Source organism: Numenius arquata, chromosome 9, assembly GCF_964106895.1.
Source record: "Numenius arquata chromosome 9, bNumArq3.hap1.1, whole genome shotgun sequence".
NCBI classification, from domain to species: domain Eukaryota; kingdom Metazoa; phylum Chordata; class Aves; order Charadriiformes; family Scolopacidae; genus Numenius; species Numenius arquata.
This window is the reverse complement of record NC_133584.1, coordinates 59,738,291-59,760,926: the sequence shown is the minus strand read 5'-3', so window position 1 is coordinate 59,760,926 and position 22,636 is coordinate 59,738,291. Positions and strand designations below refer to the sequence as shown.

At 43.0% G+C, this 22,636-nt stretch overlaps 1 protein-coding gene across 3 annotated transcripts in view; it reads left to right on the top strand.

The window, feature by feature from the left end:
• HMBOX1 (homeobox containing 1) overlaps positions 1–22,162 on the top strand; it is a 110,310-nt gene extending 88,148 nt beyond the window's left edge. The window contains exons 7-11 of one of the 3 annotated variants that reach the window (XM_074154028.1): positions 13,602–13,684; positions 15,499–15,594; positions 17,992–18,086; positions 18,278–18,379; positions 21,645–22,162. In XM_074154028.1, the coding sequence (XP_074010129.1) occupies positions 13,602–13,684; positions 15,499–15,594; positions 17,992–18,086; positions 18,278–18,379; positions 21,645–21,782 (514 nt within the window). In that variant the 3' untranslated portion in view covers positions 21,783–22,162. Of the gene's footprint in view, positions 1–13,601; positions 13,685–15,498; positions 15,595–17,991; positions 18,087–18,277; positions 18,410–21,644 lie in introns of all 3 variants that reach the window. The other 2 variants (XM_074154029.1, XM_074154027.1) reach the window with 2 other exon arrangements.
• Positions 22,163–22,636: the final 474 nt, after the last annotated feature.

Genomic DNA, 22,636 nt, shown 5'->3' with positions numbered 1-22,636 from the left:
GCTCAGGTAGAACCAGTTGTGTCTGGGAGGAGTTTGGATTTGTTCTTTTCCGGATGCATCACCCTGCTTTTTTGCAAAGATAGCAAATGAAGTTCAGTCATGGGAGTGTTTAGATATTTTTGAAATTCACAGCAATTATCTGCTTTATTTGTATCCAGTATAAATAATTCGCTTTCCAGAACATTATTTAATGTAACTGTTAATGCCAGTCATTTTAGGTCACAACTTCTCTGCCCCAAGGGCTTTTATTCTATTAATACACAGAGCGTAGGGCTGTGGGCTCTCTACGATCGGGTTGAGACTTAGATGTTGCTTGTTGGAAGGACCATGTAAAAGTACAAGTCTCTTTGACCTTTCTTTCATCTCTGACCTCTTCTTCAACACTAGGCTTTCTCTAATCCTTCATAGTATTCCTTTTCCTATGACTGTTCTGTTTATGCAGAATCGAATAGCAACAAAAAGCCGCTATTAATTAGCTACATCGTTATTTTCTTGCCTGTTAACATCAGGAGGCAGGGAAAGTCCTGGCAGAGTTGTCACAGAAACTGTGTGACCTGGCACGTTCAGTCTACATTTTGTGTAGCTGTTTTATAATGACTATTCACAACATCTCTTGATATTACAGCCCATGTAAAGGTGATGGGTCTTTGGATGGGTGAGGGGTCTAAGTTACCCTCTGCTGTCTCCATGTCTATGAAGGAGCTTGAGACACTGCTGGGGAGTCTCCTTGCTCTTTGGGAGCAGACTCCTGGGAAGTTTAGGAGATAAGGCGGTGACAAACAGCTCCCAGGGCAATGACAAGCATAAGTGACGGTAAAGCTGTGATCATTCCCCCTTTGGCTCTTTTTCAGCTGGCTTAAAGTCCTGAGAAAGAGCTAGACAGCCCTGAACCTGCCGAGGAGGGTCATTCCAGGTCCAAGTTCAGCTAAAAGGGATAGTCATCGCTCGCAGTGAGATTTACCTGACCTGCATGTAATATTATCCCTGGAATAAACCCGCTTAAGTGAATTACAAAATTAACTTCTTGAGTGATCTGGAAAGCATTCGGAAGGAGTTAGTAATCGAGTTGGCACCTTGTCACCTCTTGCTTTGATGCAGCCAGCTCTCGGAGTGGAGCACACGTGGGCACCATCCAGCTCAAAGCACTCGTGGATTTGCCCATTTCTGGTTTCTGGAAGTATTCAAAGCGTTCCTGCTGACCCCTGCTGCAGCTGAGCTCTGAACAGAGTCCAAACCTGCCTCGGTGAAAGGAAGTTCTCTGCCATCTAGTAACAGATGTGAGGTCTTTATACAAGTCATAAACAGAGTCGTTACAAGGAGGAGTGAGGGAGCAAAATTCCTAAGTAAAACTCCAAGGTATGTTGCATCATGTATTTATGGGCTCTCGGTCAGAGTGTGGAGTGCTTGAAACAGACTAAAAAGAATGCTTTATCAGAGAACCATATGGGCTTTGACCACAAAAGTCACTACCACATTCTAGGTTCTTTTTTATCCTTTTTTTTTTTGTAGTTCAGGACAGCACAGTTGACCTTTTTTTGTTTGACTTTTTCCTTTGGAACATGCATAAGTTTAAATTTGTTTTGAATTCCGCGCTGTTTGTGAGGAACTCTGTCAACAGAATAGAAGACATGGACCTGTTCCAAAGAGCTTTTTTAATATGATTTCCTTATAAAGAAAAAAGAATGAGACAATAGGGTACATAAGTACAAAACATATAGAAAAAAAAAATCATCTGATTTGTTGCTTATTATGTACATAGGCTGGCGCTCTTTTGGTTTCTAAATGCTCCTTGATAGTCCCTTAAGCAGAGGAGTGTTGGACTGGGACTCCCAGTTTTGTGTCCAGCTTCTCTTTTTGCAGTCAACCTTTATTATATCCTTTTCAAAAACTGATTAAATTCTCTATTTTAGAAGCAGGTAGAGCCAAGGGTACAGAAGCCTTGTTGTGAGATGGCTCCCCAGCAGGCTGGAAATCTAAGTTCTTAAGATTGTTTGTGACCTGTGTGTACCCTTCCATCTTGGATCAATATTATCATTTAACTAAAATAAATCCTTACTTCCATCCCTTGTTTCCAGTGTTGGTCCCCTTCGTCTATTTATGGTAAACCCTCTCCTCATCTCAGCCTTGAGGTTTGCGCAGGTAAAACATGCTGTATCTCTTGCGAGATAGGCTTTCCGTTCCTCTGTCACCCTGTGATTGCTCTCCGAGCTGCTCAGCTCTAAATCCATCCTTGTTGGATGTGGGAGACCAGGATTGTACATAGCCCAGGTGAGGTCTCCTGCAAGTATTTTAATGTTTTTCTTTCTGGATTGGAAATAGCTGCCGTCCTCAGCTGTAGCGGGCTCTTTGGTGGTTTTGTCGCATTTTATCTTTTGATCATAGTGACTTAAGAGAAAATGGTCTTTCCAGCTGATGATAGAATCGTAGGATCACAGAATGGTTAGAGTTGGAAGGGACCTTAAAGATCATCCAGTTCCAACCCGCTGCCCTGGGCAGGGACACCTCCCACCAGACCAGGTTGCTCCAAGCCCCCTCCAACCTGGCCTTGAATCCCTCCAGGGATGGGGCAGCCACAGCTTCTCTGGGCAACCTGGGCCAGGCTCTCACCACCCTCAGCATGAACAATTTCTTCCTGATACCTAAATCTGAATCTCCCCTCTTTTAGTTTAAAGCCATCACCCCTTGTCCTATTGCAACAGACCCTGCTAAGAAGTCCCTCCCCAGCTTTCCTGGAGCCCCTTGAGGGACTGGAAGGGGCTCCAAGGTCTCCCCAGAGCCTTCTCTTCTCCAGGCTGAACCCCCCCAACTCTCTCAGCCTGTCCTCCCAGCAGAGGGGCTCCAGCCCTCCCAGCATCTCCGTGGCCTCCTCTGGCCCCGCTCCAGCAGGTCCATGTCTCTCCTGTGCTGAGGACTCTAGAGCTGGATGCACTACTGCAGGTGGAGTGAGGTTTTTGTGTCCATGAGAAGTTGTTGTTTTTCCTGACGTGGTTGACCCTGCATCCTGTGCTGTTAAATTTCTTCTTGGTTCTTGCCCTTAGGATTGTCTTTGACTTTTCATGGTACTCCAACTCCCTGTACTGACATGGCTTCTAACTTCATCAGCAGCAGATCTCATTACCATGTTCAGACTTTGTCTCAAGATCTTTAAGAGTTTTCATTCTTAAGATGCTCCAAAGATGAGACTTAAGTAATATCGCTGATAGCTGTCTTCCAAGCCATTATTTTAAATTATCAGACCAGTTCTTAGTTATATGTTTCCTTTCTGCCCTATCTTGTAATTAAACCAATTCTTGTCTTTTCCAAAATTATGAATAATTTCCCATTTGAGACTGTATCAAATACTTTACTGAAGTCCAAAATTGATAAGAATAATTTATTTTTCTAGAACATACAGTCAACAACTCCTCAGTTGCTTTTAGAGCATTACAACCAGTACTGTTTAAGTCACGCCTGTCCCCAGGGAACTTGGCTCTTTGGAGCCAGAGTGACAATGACATTTAAGAGGAGGCACATGGCAAAAACCACGGCTCATGACAGAGAGCACAAATCCAGGAGTAAGGAGCCATGGATTGATTTCACAGCTCTTGCATCTGGTTTCTTGTGTCTGTCTCTCTTAACTTTGCTGTTCTTCTAATAATATTAAAGAATAAGATTAAAGAACACAACTTCGGACTACTTTCAAGGGGTTTATGATCTGGTTATTGAAAGCACTCTTGAAATACCAAGCGTGATGGGTGTTTTTTAAAGAAGTAATACTTTTGAGTCCTTGGAGCTTATTATTTCCAAGGTAACTATTCACAATCCTATAGGCAAAAAATAATTATAAAAAGTTGGACAATGAACTCATCTATTTCCTTTCCCCGTGGATGGTGAATAGAATTGAATAATCTGTAGCAAATAAATAAAAAGGTGTTGCTGCTGCCAGACTTGAGAAGTAGAACTCTTCAAGGATTCACAAAGCTACGTCATTGCTTAATACTTTCCTTAAACCTTCTTTTTTGCTGTGATGTCTACAAAGAACCTCCTGAAGCTGGTCTTGGCACCATAGTAGCTTAATCAACAGCGGGCTGGCCTATGGTGATCCATTATCTCTTGTTCTCGTTTGCTTATATCCATCTGTTGCATTGTATTTAGGTTGCAAGGCAGAGAATACATTAGAACTAAAAAAATAATTACCTTTTTCTGCTTTGTGTCCATACAGCACTGAATACGATAATAGTTCTGGTCCAGATCGTGAAGGTACCAGGCATTAGGAAAAATATATATACTGAGCACCAAATCAGAAGCTTTGATCCTGAGCCTCTTGACTTTAGGCACTGGACATCCTGCAAGAATTGGCCTGATCTTGTCTTCTGGTCCCGTAGGATCCTTTCATTAGTTTAATGAGTTTTTATTTCCTGAAAATGCAGCAGCAGTGGTGGCTGTCCATGAGCTTCTAATCTGAGCTGGCCTGGGTCTGGTCATACTGGAAATTGGAAATAAAAACTTGGAGGTCTTTGAGGGGAAAGGCTAGTGATTGTGTTGGAAGTTGTTGGCTCAGACTAAGCTTTATCACAAATCTCATGTTTGGTATTTTTCCTCTCCTGGAGGCTTACGACAAAGTGAGACTTGAAGCTTCATAGCCCGAAGGACTGTACAATTTTGAAAAACATGACCTTACTGAGGGTAAACTAATAACAACTCGAGGGACGTTGCTGCTTACACTTGACGTTCTGTCCGTATGTTTTTTGTGATCCAGTGCTGAACTTCCCATTAAAGCACAATTTTGAGGCAAGGGTAGGCTATTCTTCTAGAAATACCTTACTTTAGAAGAGTCGAAAACTGAGTTCTGAGTCTGATGAGTTTAATATTTTCTTCAAGAGAGCATAGAATGATGTTTTGGGTTGAGTAATGTAAAATCCAAGTCATACATTTTTGCTATTTATTTGTGTTGCCGTATAAAGCCTTGGCATCCTCTGTTGTCTTGCAAGTAGTATCTTTAATAATCACAGTGGTGATTATAGTACGTCTCGCTGGAGTCACCAAGCGGGAAAACAGCCTTTTACGAGTGGGTGGGCTCCTAATGATTTCTGCAGGGTCTCATCACTTCTTGGCAACATTTCATCCACGGGCTGCCCCTGCCTGGGCTTTGCTTGCTTCGTGGGAACACATCATCCAGAGGATGTAACTTAAATTACTCCTCCCCTGTACAAAGTTAAAAAATGCCGATCAGATGTTTATTTCACGGTTGTCTTCGTAAAGGTCTTGTTTATCAGTCGGTGAAGTCCAGAGGATTTAATGCACATAAATATCCCTGTACCGTGTAGGTCTCAATTTAAATATTGCAAGTAAATAAAGGAGAACAAGAAGTACTATTACTCATGCTTAGATGCCTTGTTAGGAAGAGCTTTGAGGGTGCTGTATGCTCACACCAACCGGTTGTTGAAATATTACAGAACAATTCTCACTTTATCATGTTACTTGCTGGCTTCAAAAAATTTCCATCTTTCTTTTTTTTATTTATTTATTTCATGAACAATTTAGTTAACTGGCTTGGTCTGGGGAGTCTGCGATACCGTTAAATTTAAGGATAGTCATAAAACTGTAGCCGTTGTCTGCTGTCAGTGTCTTCCAGGTGCCTTAAGCAGAAGTACCTGTGTTTCAAATTGCTAAAAACTCCACATCTTTCTACTCAGAAGAGAACTGTTGTGTAATTTCAAAAATACTCTTATCACCAAATCCAATTACAAGGAAGAGTAAATCGCCACCTCCGATGTCTTAACTATTCTTTTTTAAATTGTTAATTATCTCAACAGTAGGGTGCTATAGATTAGGAGGCATAGATTATCTTGTGCAAGTATGAGGCTTTCGGAGCTATTATCAATTAATTCTGTTTTTAAACAAATTTTAGGATAATACTAATAGCTTGATAGGATTGTGTTGGTGCTTGAGACCACTGTCAAAATACTGAGAAAATGATTTTTAAAAAATTAGAAACTTGATGACGTTATAGGGGCTTTGAAGGTCGTACAGTTTTACGCGCTCCAGCTCAAGGTGTATTTTTGGCATTTTAATCTACATTGCAGAGTAGATTCCTGCTAAGAAACATCAGTAAAATGACTGTCTCAGAGTTTAGGCACTGATTTGTATAACCAGAATAGAGTGTCAGTTCTATTATAGGAGTTTTTTAATGGGTACTGAAATGACTATACAATTTATGTAGGCAAACACATACTGACATGTGAAATAATTAAAATTTATTTATGTTGGGTGCATTAAATGATCTAGTTCTGTTGAGATTTCTCCTCCAGGTTTGCACTTCCCGTGAAAAGAAGTACAAGGCTGAAACATCTCTTACAGCGATGTTACTCTCAAAGACTTAAATCTGATCTTTCCTTAGAGTATGGCAATAACCTGGGGTTGAAAGCTCAAGGTAGGAATGAGATGCAGATTTTTAAAGAATGAGGATTCTTACAGTTTGGTTCCAAAGCTTATTCAAAGTTATGATGGATTCTACATTGGATAAAATCCCAAATTTTTATGTCGGGGCTGGATATCTCTGCAGGTCAAACAGAAGATCTGGGCTTCGTGCCAGAATTGCTGAGAACCCTCTTGGTTGGCGCAGCAGAAGAGGTCAAGCTGGAGTCCTGCAGTGGTTTCTTCAGTCCTTTAAATCCATAGCCCTATGAAAACTCATGGCTAAATGATAGAGCTATAGGGAGAACAGCGGAGGGCTGTAGCCGTCGTGTTACTTGGTGTTTTTTCTGGGTTTGGGATTTTTTTAAAAATTTGTCTTTTGCCTGGTTGGAAGGTGCAGTTGAGCTGAGGCTGTAGGAATGCCTACATTTGCATCCAGGGAGCTGCACTTCTTATTCTCAGCTGATCTCAAGGGCAAAAGTGGCCTCACCAGATGTTTCCTGTAGCAGCTCAGCTGGTGGTTACGTTTTGCAGTCCTGGGGGAAAGAGAAGATGGTGTCTTCAGTGAAATTCTCGGCTCCATTAGATTTTATCTGTGGAGAGGGTATCTCTGAGCTTTAATTTTGCCATCTAGAATAGAAATGACTTGACTATATGTTGTGGGGTGAACTGTTTAGTTGACGTGCATGCCGTTATTATAGAATCTGTAGAAATATCAGTAGATAAAACGGATGGTGTCATCTCTTGACCTCGCTGAAAATGGCATTAGTGATATTCTTGGCCAGCATTTACTGGGAAATAAACTAGTCATTACACTTTCTGATGAGATTATGCTTTGAATGTCACTTCTCTGACAGTCTGTCTCATGCCACGCGCAGATAAGATCTCGGGCGCAGATGACAGACTAACTTCAGAAATATTTCCATTGATTTGACAGCCTGGATAATATTTCTGTTAGAAGCCACAAAGACTGAAACAATGACCTCTTGCCTCTGGGTGATACCACGTTGATAAACATACTAATGAGAGATAAAGGAGGTAACTATATTCGAGTGTTTTGTGTAACGTGTCAGTGAAAAGCAGAGGTACCGTTCGAAGGGAAACTAGATAGGGAGCTGAAATTACAGGCAGTCTTATCGAAGACAAAAGAGCAGCTCGCAATCCCATGTGTTTTGAGACACTGGAGGGTTTGGCAGGGAGCTCGGTGGCAGCAAGATCTTCTGTTCATCAACAGGGGTCAGATGGGAGCTGAGGAAAATGGGCAGTGCTTTGTTTTTTTCCACACATGGCTGGGCCAGTGGCCTGAGGCCATCACTCGGGTTTTGCTTTTAGCATCACTTGAAGGGGACATTTGAGCTGCCATTGAAGGAACCGGTCCCAGCTGCGTGGTTCAGCCATCTCCTGCCCGCCTCCCTTGGCTGCACAACCACTGCTCTTGGCATGGGTGGAAAGCTGGACCAGAGAAGTGATTGGGAAAAAAATCCTTTCCGCAAAAAAAGGGAATGAAGGAGGACAGGACCATTCCTTTCGATCTGTGCTTAAATTGGGTTAAGCTGGAGTCTGAGTCTCGGAGAAGGATGGTCCTTGGTGGAGGAGTTAGAACTTCAGGAGTGCAGGAGGTTTCACTTGCAGGTGCTTCCTGCAGTGATGGCAGTGGGAACCCAGAGACAAAACACAAGAGTTAAATGAGGGAGTGAACTTGCAGCACGTCCACTGTTTTCAGTAAGTCACAGAATGGTTCGAGTTGGAAGGGACCTTAAAGATCATCTAGTTCCAACCCCCTGCCCTGGGCAGGGACACCTCCCACTAGACCAGGTTGCTCCAAGCCCCGTCCAGATATCCATCTGCATATTCTTCCCACCCGTTAATTGCAAGGTAAATTACCTTCTTTCATTGAGGGTGCCCTGATGTGCACGTACCTGAATTACCTCACCTCGAGCCTGTGTAATTCTGCTGTAGCAGCTGACCCACCATGAATTGTTACCCCAAAACACATTTCAGCCCCTCTGCTTTGAATCACTTCCACATTTTGAAGTTTTAACCATTATGTCATGCTGTAAACTCAGCCTTTCCCCAACACGGGGTCTTTTGAGCAACGCTGGGGTTTTATCGGTTGGTGTCTGCCATCCAGCCCTATGAGAAAGCACCGAACCTGGTCCTCCTTCCGCTGCTCCATCGCACGGGTCCTTTCAGACACTTCCCTGGCAGCTGCAAAGCTGATACCAGGCGGCAGAACTTCCAGTGTGGATTATCAGGAACACTGCCGAGGCATTGCTTAATGCATCTGATATCTCAGCCTGGATAACAGAAGCCATACAGCCGAGTTATAAAAAAAAAAAAAAAGAGATTGGCAGCTATTGCAGGAATTCAGATAGGGGCACCTTGGTAAAGAAGGGGGGGAATGCGTTTACTTCCATTACAGAGCCCGGGGCTGAGATGGATTCTCTCTCCGTCATTGTCCTAAGCACATTATCCCTGAAAGAAAGAGGGTTTCTCTGAATCTGCAATTTTTCTAGGCTTCAGTGTTATTGAAATGAAACTGCTTCAAGGATATCTACATTCTTTACCGTCGTATGGATTCTCATCTCATGTAAATTATTTGGCCACTTTTCATTTTAATCCTCCACTGTCATTTTCGACAAAAGAGATCATTTGGTTTCTTCATTGAAGGTGTTCGGCTGACAGCTGCCCTTTGTCTAGAAAGCGGTGTGCCTTTGCAGGATTTACTTCTGCCTGCTCTTTTGCTTTTTCTTTTTTTCTTTTTTTCCCCCCTTTAAGTTCACATTGCTTTATATTTTTCATCTGTAGTTTTCAGGAACTTTTCGGATTGTGAACAGGCTGCGGTTTGTAGCTGTGAAGGGAAATTCAGACATCCCTCGTTCGCTCCCCGTCCCTTAGCAAGGGTAGACCTGACGGATAAGTAACAAAACCGGAGGCAGATTAATTCATTTCCTCCTTGCAAGAAGAACCATAGTCAAAAAATTCACAGTGTGTTGACAGCTTCTACATGAGCAAGCCAAAGCAGTTAATGGTGAAATATTGAATTTTTTGCCATGGCTTCCCTATCTTGAAAACTCAGTTACTCTCACCTACTTTCCAGAAATTGTACAGCGAAGGGCTACGAAGATGATGAGGGGCCTGGAGCATCTCTCTTACAAGGAAAGGCTGAGGGACTTGGGTCTGCTTATTCTGGAGAAGACTGAGGGGGGATCTGATCAATGCCTATAAAGACTTCAAGGGTGGGTGTCAGGAGGATGGGGCCAGTCTCTTTTCAGTGGTGTCCAGGGACAGGACAAGAGGTAACAGCCACAAACTTGAACATAGGAAGTTCCATCTAAACATGAAGAGGAACTTCTTTCCTGTGAGGGTGGCAGAGCCCTGGAAGAGGCTGCCCAGAGAGGTGGTGGAGTCTCCTTCTCTGGAGACATTCCAAACCCACCTGGACATATTCCTGTGGGACCTGCTCTGGGTGGACCTGCTTTGGCAGGGAGTTGGTCTAGATGATCTCCAGAGGTCCCTTCCAATCCCATATCATTCTGTGATTCTGTGAATTGTTGGGAGGGTTTGAATACTGTGCTTTGTGTCATGGTGTATCACGCACAACTCCCACTAAGACCTTGAAATAAGTGATGGGAACGAAATATGAATATGTTGGTAGAGCGTGTATACAGAGAATTTGGAGGTTGAGGATGAAAATCAGCTCTTAGGGTTAAGGTTGTATGGTTTTGGTTACCTGTAGCTACAAGACCTTTTAAAAGATAAAGACATTAAAAGGTAAGAAGTTTGTGTTTGGAATTAAAGATGTTTCAGCGTGATGAAAAATACATTTTTGATCCAATCAGATGAAAATGTTTGTAGCTTACTCAGTTGTAAATGTGTTAAGGCAAGAATTACTGTTTCAGAGATGAGTTTTTTTCTAAATCACAAAAACAATTGCACTACACAAAGAAAGCTTTCTCGTTTGCCAGAAGAGGTGTCTCATTCATTGTCCAGTTCTGGAAGTTTGCTCCATCACAGGGAGATTCCCTGTTACCCCCAAGAAGTCTAAACTTGAGCCTAAGTTTTGTTGTTGTTAGAAATTGTGAGCTTTTTTGTTTGAGCCAGCAAAAGCGTATGGCAGTCAGTGGGTTCCTAAAAGGATAGCATTTAGTTACATGCCAGGAGAAGGATCACTAGTGACTCTTGTGTTGTTATTTCTTCATTAATTGGTGTCTCAGTGTCTTGTATCTACATAGGAATGAGCAGTTTAGGTAATCACTCTTTCTTCATTTTATATCTTTTGTTGTTTCTTCTGTGAAGTTCAGCATCATCTAGTAGTTTTGTGGCCACAGGTGATCTACATCCATAATATCGCATGATAGCAGGGTTTCACCTTCTGGTTTTGGTACGTCAGCATGTAGATCCGTCAGGTTTTCTAATTTTATGGGGTTTCTTTTGTGTTGTTTGTTCTTGACTTTTGACAAGTATCTACAAACAAAATAATGTTCGGCAAAGGGAGTCCATAAAATAGCTGTTACGGCGACCTAAATTTGCTGAGTTAATTTTTGTACATGTGGGGATGACCTGGGTTCCTGACTAGGACTCCAAGTCATATGAGATATTTACGTAAATAATAGTACAGCAGTTTTCAGCTGTGATGTCTTGATGTTCCTTCATCTCATCTTAAAAGAGGAAATAGTTTTTGCCTCTGGGCAGAGAGTGAAGTGCTCTATTTTGAGAGAGCTGAGAAATGGTAATGGGGCAGTTGGACTGGGATCCGGAGCTTCTGCTTCCATCACTAACTACTGGAAAAAGCATTTTCTTGTCTGTTTTCCAAACTCTCCAGTCTCCAAAAAGACTTTGTACACACCAGGAGCCCTCTGAACAGAAATTTGCAAGTTAAGATAGAGGCATATATCACTTTAAATTGATATAATACTAGAAGGGATGGTATGTCTGGGAGTACGTTAACAGTCCAACTACCTGTGCTAATGTGTGATTGCTCTTGGTCAATGAGGAGCAGCTTGGAAATGGGACTCTCTTTGTGGGCGTAGCCGCAACTGTAGATAATACTGTGAACAGTGGGATGAAGAAGTAGTAGCTAAAATTCAAACTGAATGTTCAAAATCTGTATTTGCAGGGAATTGAAATAAACTGGAAGAGAAATAGTGAGATCTGTGTTAGTGCCGCTTATTCAAGAGAATCACAGAATGATAAGGGGTTGGAAGGGACCTCTGGAGATCATCTCCTCCAACCCCCCTGCCAGAGCAGGGTCACCCAGAGCAGGTCCCACAGGAACGTGTCCAGGCGGGTTTGAATGTCTCCAGAGACGGAGACTCCACCACCTCTCTGGGCAGCCTCTTCCAGGGTTCTGCCACCCTCAAAGTAAAGAAGTTCCTCCCCATGTTTAGGTGGAACTTCTTGTGTTCAAGTTTGTGCCCATTCCCTCTTGTCCTGTCCCTGGGCACCACTGAAAAAAGACTGGCCCCATCCTCCTGACACCCACCCTTGAAGTATTTATAGGTGTTGATCAGATCCCCGCTCAGTCTTCTCTTCTCCAGTCTAAAGAGTCCCAAGTCCCTCAGCCTTTCCTCCTAAGAGAGATGTTCTAGTCCCCTCATCATCTTTGTAGCCCTTTGCTGTACCCTCTCCAGCAGTTCCCTGTCCTTCTTGAACTGGGGAGCGCAGAACTGGACCCAGTGCTCCAGCTGTGGCCTCCCCAGGGCAGAGCAGAGGGGCAGGATGACCTCCCTCCACCTGCTGGTCGTGCTCTTCCTGATGCCCCCCAGGATGCCATTGGCCTTCTTGGCAAAGGGCAGATTGCTGGCTCATGGTCATCCTGTTGTCCACCAGGACTCCCAGGTTCTCAGAGCCGCTCTCCAGACAGGAATGGTTGCTCTGTGGAACAAAATCCAGGTTTCCATAGAAAGTGACTCCGCTGGGGCTGATCCACCAGAGGAGAAATATGACCATGGAAAATAATAATTGCTTAAATATGCCTAAATCTCCTACTACCAAATGATCTACAATTAAAGGAAATATCTTATTTTCAAATACAGAGGAGCCGTCCAACAGCTGAACCTGCTGCTGATCAAAGCTGATCGAAGAAATCGTAGGATTATTTATTACAGACAATCTGCAGAAAAAAACGTAGTAGTCCCTGCTTATGGCACGCTTATCAGAGCCCATTGAAGTAAACAGTACTTTTTGTTGTTTTTAATGCAAATCTGATAAGCTCTGTGGAATGTAAATCAGTTCATTAAAATTTGTAAAGCACTTAAAGGAAGTAAAAGAGAAAATGCTTTAACTTTTATAGGATGTTTACTGCATATAAAGTACAATAAAATCACAATTATTCAGAAAAAAATACTGTTCAAATATGGCCTGTGCAATATGTTGTTTGGGGAAAGATTTAAAAATTTTAAATCGTGATTTAAAAAAACCAAACTAGTCTGACTTTAGAAATCTTACTGTATTAACTGTGTAATTTTGCCTGTACAGTCTTCATACCATGTCTGTCTAAAGTACACAATATTTCATTTGTGTGTGTGTGTAATATATATCCAAATATGTATGTATGTGTGTATATATTAACCTAGAGATCAAAATAAATATTGAACAGCTCCTTCATTTGGAGGACACTGGCAAAGCTGGGGTTATGTCAGCAAAAAAATAAGTAAATGGTAATAAAAAAAAGGCAGAAGCGTGGGCTGTGACGTCTTTAGATGTGATGCTTCGCTTGACAGTCTTAACTCTGATACTGGTGGCATTGCCTACTTTGTCGTATCTCCCAGTAGAATATTCTGAATGCCGAGGTGACTCTGCAAATTCTGAGATAATATTCATTTATTTGAGGTGTTTGGAAGGTTTTATCCACTCTGTGTGATATGAGTGCACGCCAATATTAAAATCTCTATACAGATTTACATAAAATTTACCGCTTCTGTGTTACCTCTGTAGGAGTGATGCATAAACTAGTAGTTGGCACCTTTTAGTGAAGCTGCTTTGGAGCATTCATTCCCTGGAAGTGTTCAAGACCAGGTGGGACGGAGCTTTGAGCAACCTGGTCTGGTGGGAGGTGTCCCTGCCCAGGGCGGGGGAGTTGGAACTGGATGATCTTTAAGGTCCCTTCCAACTCTAACCATTCTGTGATTCTGTTCTATGAATCTATGCTCTGATTTCTGAAAAAAAACCTTTTTTTCTTTTTTTTCTCCCCCCCTTTGCAGTTACTTCAATGAGAATCAGTATCCAGATGAGGCAAAGAGAGAAGAAATTGCCAACGCCTGTAACGCAGTTATACAAAAGCCAGGTGAGGAGTTGACCGTGGGGTCCTTTCCAAAGGCAACTGCCATTACATTTCAACGTCTCCTGCTAAATTCAGCAAACCTCATTTTATGGCTATTACTAACAAATCTAGTGCTCTCAACTAGTAGTAGGTTTCTTCTTGAGCATTCCATAACTCACGTTGTTCAGAGCTTGGATGAACATGACAAGTCAATGTGGTTTTCAAACCTGAATGCCGATGCCTGCAACTTGAATTCCCACCATCTGAGATACGGAGTACAAGTTGTGCATCTGAACGCTTCGTTTATACAGCTTTGGAAATGGCATTGCTAAGGAAATAAACACGTCTGAAACGTTTTCATTCTTTACGTTTGGTTATCACAAGCACTCGGTACTGATCTGAGAATTTTGTTACGCTCCACAAAAGTGGGTTTTACTGGTTCCTTTTTACAGATGGGAAATTTTCAGTTCCCAGACTGGGGCTTACTGGAGATTGTACAGCAGGTCCTCAAAGGAGTAAGATCACAGCTTTACTGTCCTTTAGTTTTTTTTTTCCCAGACAGGGGTCTCATTAGAATCCCTGTATCAATGGAGGACCTTGTATTTGGGTCAACAGGTTGCATTTTCCCCATTCCTGGAGAAGTCATCCTTGGGAGAGGAGCATCAATATTCAGTGTAGTATTAGTGGACGCACCTGCCTTTGCTTAGTTTTACTAACCAAACATTTACACAGTTTTCAGAACTTGTATTTTGGATATATTTAGGTTTTATATAACTAGAAAAAAAAATTAATGAGGAAGAAAGCTAAGGTATGACTCCCAAACATTGGGACACAGGATGGCACAGAATCGTAGAGCAATTTAGGCTGGAAGTGACCTCTGGAGATCATCTGGTTGGGCAGGACCAGCTTAGATGAGGTTCTCAGGGCTTTACCTCGTTCTGTTTTTAGTATCTCCAGAAGCAGAGATTTTCCCACCTCTGGGTCCCTGTTGAGCACTCTCATGGCAAAATACTTTTTCCTAATACCTACTAAAAATTTCTCTTTTTGCAACTTGTATGTGTTGCCTCTTGTCTTTTCCTTGTGGGAGCAGAATGGTCCAGCAGGTAGAGCACCGAGGAGGATCGGATTTTATTCCTGGCTGTGCTGCTGGTTGGTTTAGCAAGGGATTCTCTCCTGTAGCTGGCTGGTGGTTGGTGGGATTTTATTTATTGATTTAAGGGTAAAATCCCAGTGATCTGGTTTCCAACATTCTCCCCCACCTTCTCCCAAAAGATGGCAAGTGTCCTGGCAGGATGGAGAGGGTGTGATTAGAGCTGCGGGGGCACGGTCGCGGCTGGTGGTGGGGAGGGAAGGAAAGCAGATTGGAGGGGACGACACAAAACGTCTTCATTCATTTTGCTGCTGAAGAAAACACGTCATTGAACTGTATCGTCACGGCACATAGCAAGAGAACTAGCCCAAGGGGATGCGATTTGTGGCAGGGTTGCGAATTGAATTTGAGTTTTTTGAATCTCAGTTTTGTGCTTGAACTAGAAAAGCAGCCCTCTATTCTCCCGTGGCTCTGGTTTTCCTTGATTGAAGCTGCAAAGAAATTCCTGTATCTCAGATTTTTAAAAAAGAAGAAAGGCTACTTTGTTTTTAGGGGGATATTGGCATTTATTACCATAGCATCTGGGCGCACAGTACTTTGATTCACATGAAATTCACTTTATTCTCAGTTATAATAACTTTTCAGTGCTGTCTACAGGGGTTTATCACGTGTAAAGGTCTTATGCTTACCTCTGGAACCCGGCGAGTAGTGATACTGTATTTTTTTTCTTCCCCTGTTACTTTCATAGGAAAAAAGTTATCGGATTTGGAGCGAGTTACCTCCCTTAAAGTGTACAATTGGTTTGCCAACAGAAGAAAGGAAATCAAGAGAAGAGCCAATATCGGTAATGTATCAGAGAGCCTGCTTTCAACGTTTAGTACATACATTGCTCAGGAGAGGTGGGAAATACGTAGGCTTGTATTAATGAAAATACTAGAGGTCCTGACAGTCTTAATAGAAATGAGGAGCAGTTTTTAAAATTAGTCTCCTGCAGTTCTAGATTTCTTCTGAATCACAGAATGATATGGGGTTGGAAGGGACCTCTGGAGATCATCTCCTCCAACCCCCCTGCCAGAGCAGGTCCACCCAGAGCAGGTCCCACAGGAACGTGTCCAGGTGGGTTTGGAATGTCTCCAGAGAAGGAGACTCCACCACCTCTCTGGGCAGCCTCTTCCAGGGCTCTGCCACCCTCACAGGAAAGAAGCTCCTCCTCATGTTGAGATGGAACTTTTTATGTTCAAGTTTGTGCCCGTTCCCTCTTGTCCTGTCCCTGGGCACCACTGAGACAAGACTGGCCCCATCCTCCTGACACCCACCCTTGAAGTCTTTATAGGCGTTGATCAGATCCCCGCTCAGTCTTCTCTTCTGCAGACTAAAAAGACCCAAGTCCCTCAGCCTTTCCTCCTAAGAGAGATGCTCCAGGCCCCTCATCATCTTTGTAGCCCTCTGCTGTACCCTCTCCAGCAGTTCCCTGTCCTTCTTGAACTGGGGAGCCCAGAACTGGACCCAGTGCTCCAGCTGTGGCCTCCCCAGGGCAGAGCAGAGGGGCAGGATGACCTCCCTCCACCTGCTGGCCAGGGAGTATGGATAGAATTTAAAATGGGTAGAATTTTATTTATTGAATTCCATCATAAATGCAGGAAAAATGATGCCATTACAAAGTTTTACTGGAAGATCAGTTTTAAAAACCAAAGTGAGAATTCTGATGGCAGAAGGAGAATCGTATTTCCCTATGCTCAGGTTCCTTTGGGTATCCAAAATAAAATCTAAAGGAAAACCTCAAAATACCTGCATTGGAAATAAGGGAAATTGAGACGATTTCAAGTTCCCAACCTTGGCACGCTGTTTAAATGAGAAGTGGCTGTTGTGAAGAGCTTTTATCTGGTTGTAAGTTTCCCTGTGCCTGTGTTCCACTGAAATGTGCTTGTTTTTTCAGCCAAAACCTGGGGTGTCTTTTTTACTGCCATCCCTGAGACCCCCCCCAGGGATCTGAGAGTCCACATGAGTTGTTTTACACCTCAGAGAGAGCCACTAGGACCAAAGGTTGTGCAAGGCAACCGCTTACTCTGGTTACAGCTTTGTTCCTTAGCACTTTCCGAGGGGTGACAAGTGGCTGGAACAAAGGAATATTTTTTCTTGATGATGGGGATAAAACTAAAGTCTCTTCAGAGTTAGCCCAGGAGGTTCTTCGCGTGAGTAGCTGTTAGTAAGGAAATCAGAAGTGGCTCTGAACTGGAAGAAATAGACCTTCTAAAAAGAATAAACGGAAGATGTTCTAATGAGAATGAGCTCATTTTAGTGGCCAGGACTCAACGAACTTCTGCACTTTATGCACTTTAATATTTTATTATTATTTATAGATATTTATTATATATTATATAATATACATATTATATTATTTTTATATATTTTTTTTAATTTTTCTATTTATTTTTCTATATGCACTTCTGCATTTTATGCACTTACTTCTAGGTCCTGTGCAGGATTGTGTTTGCAATACACGGACGGACAGAGTTCCATACGTGCTGGTTAACCAGTATTTTTGCAGATGTCAAATATGATGCCCTTTTGTTGACTGCTTCTTTTTGCCGTATTTGTGAATAAGAAAAAAAGACTTTCTTTTTACAGCGTTTGATGCGTTATTGAAATTTAACCTACATTTATTTTTTTTAAAAACGAAACCTGTTGAAGGGCAGGGGGGAGCAAAGCAGAGTCAGTCCAGGGTGGGTGGAGTTATAGCTGTATCTCACCTGCACGGGGAGGAGGGTTGGAAGGAGATTAAAGAGAACCAAATGGAGCTATAGATGTGTGGATCCTACTGGAAGATGAAGATATGTGTGTTTTTCAATCCCTTAAGTGCTTTAAAAATTTCTCCATCTATTTTCAGACGCTCCCTGCCCCCCCTCAACTGGCCCCTGCCAGTCCAAACTATGTGGGAAGATCTGCAGGGAATGCCTTTGCCACTCCAGTGCAATAGAAATTAAGCTAATTTCTAATAGGACTGGCTGGAAAGCAAGGATTCTTACTCACAAATAAGGCTGTTAGTTGGCAGGGAAGGATTTCAGGCAAGCCAGTGTCTGTATGTGTGCTACATTCCCAAATACTGGGCAGTGAAGAGGAAGAGGCTAAGAACTAACTCTTTTTTTACAGTTATTCTAACTTTTTTGAAAAAAAAAAAAATAGTTATTTTTAATTACTCTAATGCATCAGATAAATTAGGGATCCATTTGCTTTTTCGAAGAAGCAGCAATCCTGGAGAGCCATGGAATAGATGTACAGAGTCCGGGAGGTCATTCCAACAGCGACGACGTTGATGGCAATGACTACTCGGAGCAGGTAAGCACCGGGGGCTGAGCTGTGTGGCCCCAAAAGGGAGAGCTCACGCGACACATGGAGACACGGATGTCTCTTGTTTTTGTATTGCTTTGATGTAATTGTCATGGGGAAAGCGGAAGAGCACAGCTCCCCTTGCTTGAATGTGTTGAGCAACCAGTGTTCACCCACACGGATTTATTGTCATACAACAGGACACTTGGCAAGTACGCAATGGGGAGGAGGAGGGAAGATGTTCAGAGGGAGGCAGAGAAGCAGAGAAGGTAGAAGAAGACAGGAGGATCTGCTCCAAACAAGCAAGTTACACCATTCACGCCACACGCAATGTATGAAAAATGTTAGGAGAGTGTTAACTCCCCCCGTGCACCACGCATAACTTGCGCTCTCCTTACCCCCGGCACCGTTCTAGTTACCCACCCTCCAGAAAGGACGTGCAGGTTTTATAACAGTTGCTCCTATTTATCAGGCACTGCTATTTACCCCGCAAAACGAGGCATGTGTGTTCCTCTCGCACCTATTAATTTTTTCTGCAAGAAACGGCCCATTTTAGCCCGTGCTGCAGCTGCTGCGAGTTCCTTCTCTGGCACCCAGGCGGGAACAGCAGCGAGCCCCTGCCCACCACACTGTGTAATCCCTTTTGTCAGCCTTGCCCAGCGAGATACTGAGCACCCTCCTGTAAGGTGCTGAGCTCCCTCTGTCTGTGGGAACACCTTTCAGGAGCATCTCAGGATCCCTCCCTAAGACACTGACAGACAAAGGGTGAAGGGTGGGGGGGGAAGGATTTAATTAAATAGAAGTCTTGACATTTATTTGGCCCCGTACCTGTTCCCATATTGTTCTGCAACGATGTGCCACTATTTGGATTGTTTACGTATTATCTGTCTTTTTTTTTTTTTTTTCTTCTTTTTGCATTTTAACTCTTGCCTATTCTCTATTTTTCTTGGTTATTTTTAACCCTTGACAGCAACTTCTTTTTTAAATTCTCTAGCAAAAGAATACCCCTTCCCGCACTCTGAGCCCTCACCTACCCTAAAGTTGGTGACCCTTCCTTCACACACCTTCCTGACAGGTATTGCATCCCCTTCCCAATTTTCCTTCAGGTGTCAGTGGTTGGCCAAACCCCCCCTCCCAGGGCTGTGTGTGCTTGGCACCAGTGGACTTGAACAGTTCACTGGTTTTGATATGAGCCATGTTCTGTGCTACGCCCGACAGCTGGGGTGGGCAGATCGCTTTTAATTGACTCGTTTGGGAGAATTAGGTAGGTCTCCCTCTCCAAAAGCTGCTGGTGGAGTGTCCTGGAATAAGTCCCCAGCAGACTTGGCTGTGGCCCAGTACGACAGATATCTGGCAGAGGCTCTCCCAGCCGCTCTGCTTCTGATGGGTATTAAGGGCCTTTTTATAGGTCATCACCAGCAGATCTGGTGGAACCAACTTTGCTAGCCCTAGATGGTGAGAGCCTGCTCTGTCACCGTTATGAAATGTTTTGGAACTGCTGCCGAGCACAGATAATTCCTCGTCAGGCAGATACAGGACCCTGAATACTGAGATGAAGTCTCATGTAGGCTCCCAAACTATGGTTTTCTTCCGTGTGTTATCCAAAATTCTTCAAAAAGAGAAACGAATTGGCTATTAAAATTTAAAGATCTTTGTTTAGAGTCCTTAAAAATTCCATTTCTCAGTAATCTAACCGGGCTCCTCCATGAAGTGTAATTAGGCATTAGCAGCGAAGTGGATTACACGGCGAGCTCTCCTGATGACCATTTAACATCCCTTAGCTGTTAAAACCATAAATTCTGTTTTCCACAGTGATACTTAAACTCCAGTAGACTTTAAAACACAAAGTTCATCCAAATACTAACGAAGTGACTAAACTTCCAGAAATCGGGACTTTGTAAATTTTACCTTGGTAAAAAGTACTGAGAGAGCCTTAGAGCGTGTGCTCATCACAATATCTGCCCTACATTTGTTGGAAATGAATGCATTGCTTTAAATAACCTCAGAATTTTACCAAATCCTGGGTTTTCTGTCCCCTTTAGCATTTGCCACCTGTCATTTTAATTTAAAAATGCGTAATACACATTTTTAAGTCTTAAATTTCACAAGTTCATCACTTAAAGGCTGTTGGAGGACTGATAAATGTTTGTCATTTCCTTGCCATAAGTTAAAAAAATTAAAATAATAAAAAATGGCAAGATCACAGTGTGGTAAATATTAGTACCCCATTTTAAAGAGGGGGAAACGCTGTGACTTTGCCCAACGTCCCAGAAGAATTTACTTGATGGATGGGATGAGAGATGGGATATCGCTGGTTCTCCTTCCTATGATTTAAAACCAGGCCCTATTTCGGATGCAGACTGATAAACCTGCACAGCTGGAAAGTGTCCTCTTACAGCTGAGAGCCTTTAGAAAATAAACAGAAAGAAATAGAATGGCGTGTAGGTCAGTGGGCTGGAGAACCCGGCAATGCGTTCACCTGGATATTTGAACGATGGCAATTCCAGTCCCCCAAAATCATTGCGCTGTTTTTCTTAACAGTTTAGGAGGTTTCCAGCATCTTTCTCCCTCCACCTGTGTGAATTCAGGGTCTTGGTAGGATACTGGCTCAGACCAAGGGTTAGTCTGGGTTTGTGTCCTGTTTCTGAGTGAGGTCAATGGTAATATATAAGGAAAAAATATTTTTAAAGAACAGGGCAATTATAGAATGATTTTATTGTAGTAGCTTCAAGCTTCTTGAAGTTAATAGTTTTGAGGGGCTTCCTGAGCGAGGCGCTGTATCCGCTTTTGTTTATGGTAGTTCCTGGTAGATTAATTTTCCCTCAGTTTGTCTAACCACCCCACACCCCCTTTAAAGCCAGTTTTACTTTTGTCTGATCTAAAAATTAGTGAATCCTACAACTGAACCGTGATAAGTAAAGCAGTGCTTCTCCTTGCTGCTTTGGAATATGTTACCATTCCAGTGAGTGCCCTTGCTTATTAGATTGTTCTCTATTTACTAATTATTTGTAATAAACATTTACCGTATCGACCATCAGCCATTCCTTTTCCAAACTGCAGAACCTGACTGTATTTATCCTCTCCTCGTAAGGAATCCACCCCGTGCCTCTCTCCCCCCGGCTTGCTGTTCTCTCTCCCTTTCCTAGTTCTTTAAAATGGGATGGCCAGAACTATAAATTCAAAACCTAAGCATGAATTTGTGCAGTGCACAACGATTCCTATCTTAGTTTGGTTTTCTGCCACACCTTTGTGTATCACTTTTATCTTTATAATTTAATATCTTCCTCAAAATTAATAATTTTCCTCCAAATACCACCACCACCCACCCACCCCATCAAATTTCTCTCTGGAAAATTGGGTGCGCCACTCCTTGGCCTCTTTACCTTTGTCTGCACAGTGAGGGAAATCAGTCCTAAATCCAATTTGTAAATTCCTTTCACTTTCTACCCCTGGAATGAATGTGAAATTCGCTGCCCTTAGTCCGTGACCTGAACACACTAGTTTTATCCGCTGGTTTTGTGCTCCTGGAGTAACGATGCTTCTCTCTTCTCCTTTCCGCATGCGCAGGATGACAGCACTAGCCATAGTGACCACCAAGACCCCATTTCACTAGCCGTGGAGATGGCAGCGGTAAACCACACCATCTTGGCCCTGGCCCGGCAAGGAGCCAACGAGATCAAGACAGAGGCTCTAGACGACGACTGATACAGAGAAAGGGGAGGGTCGAAGCGAGAAGTAACTTAGTTTTAGACGTAGCACCTTAGCAGACTTTCCTCGGTCCTTAATATGTGTTCTTACAGTATAACTTTGCAGTTTCTTGTACGTCAGTTAGCTGTTAGGGTCTTGTTCTGTGAAGATGGCATGGTGCCCTCAGCCTTTGCATATACTCTCTCAGTATTAATTCCCAATAAATAATCAATCAACCAACCAACCAACCTCCCTCTCCCAGCCCCAGTGGCTAGAAAAAAAAAAAATCTTGCTGCTCTGTCTTAGCATTCAAAGTGCTTCCAGGTATTTTAGACAGCCCTCAATTACAAGTCTTAGGCTACACTTAAAAATCTTGGATACCCTTAGAGATCGTGTTTAAAAAAAAAACCAACAAACTAGTCTGTACGCTTTTCCTTCTCTAAGACTGAAAGGATGCAAGCTGAGGTAGTGGCACAGGGTCGATGGACACCAGATCGGGAGTATCAACAGAGAGTAAAAAGAACACTAGAAACCCCACTTCAGCATGGGAATAAATGATTTCCAGCTGCAATAAGCCGTGCCTCACTGGTCATACAGTGACTTGATATACTTCTGGGTGCTGTGCTGAGAATGTCCATTGGAAACACATTCACATATTTGGGTTGATGTTCACATATTCAACACAGACATCCTCTGCTCTCACAAGCTGCGTGGCTTAGTGGATAAGTACTGCCTTCTGCCTCTGGGACCATGAGTGAAGCCCAGCCCGGGATCATACGAAAAATGAGCTGAATGTCTAATGGACAACAGTCCACTTCTCAAAAACCACTAGTCATTACTTGGCATGGCTAGCAGTGCCTGCTCAGAAGAGG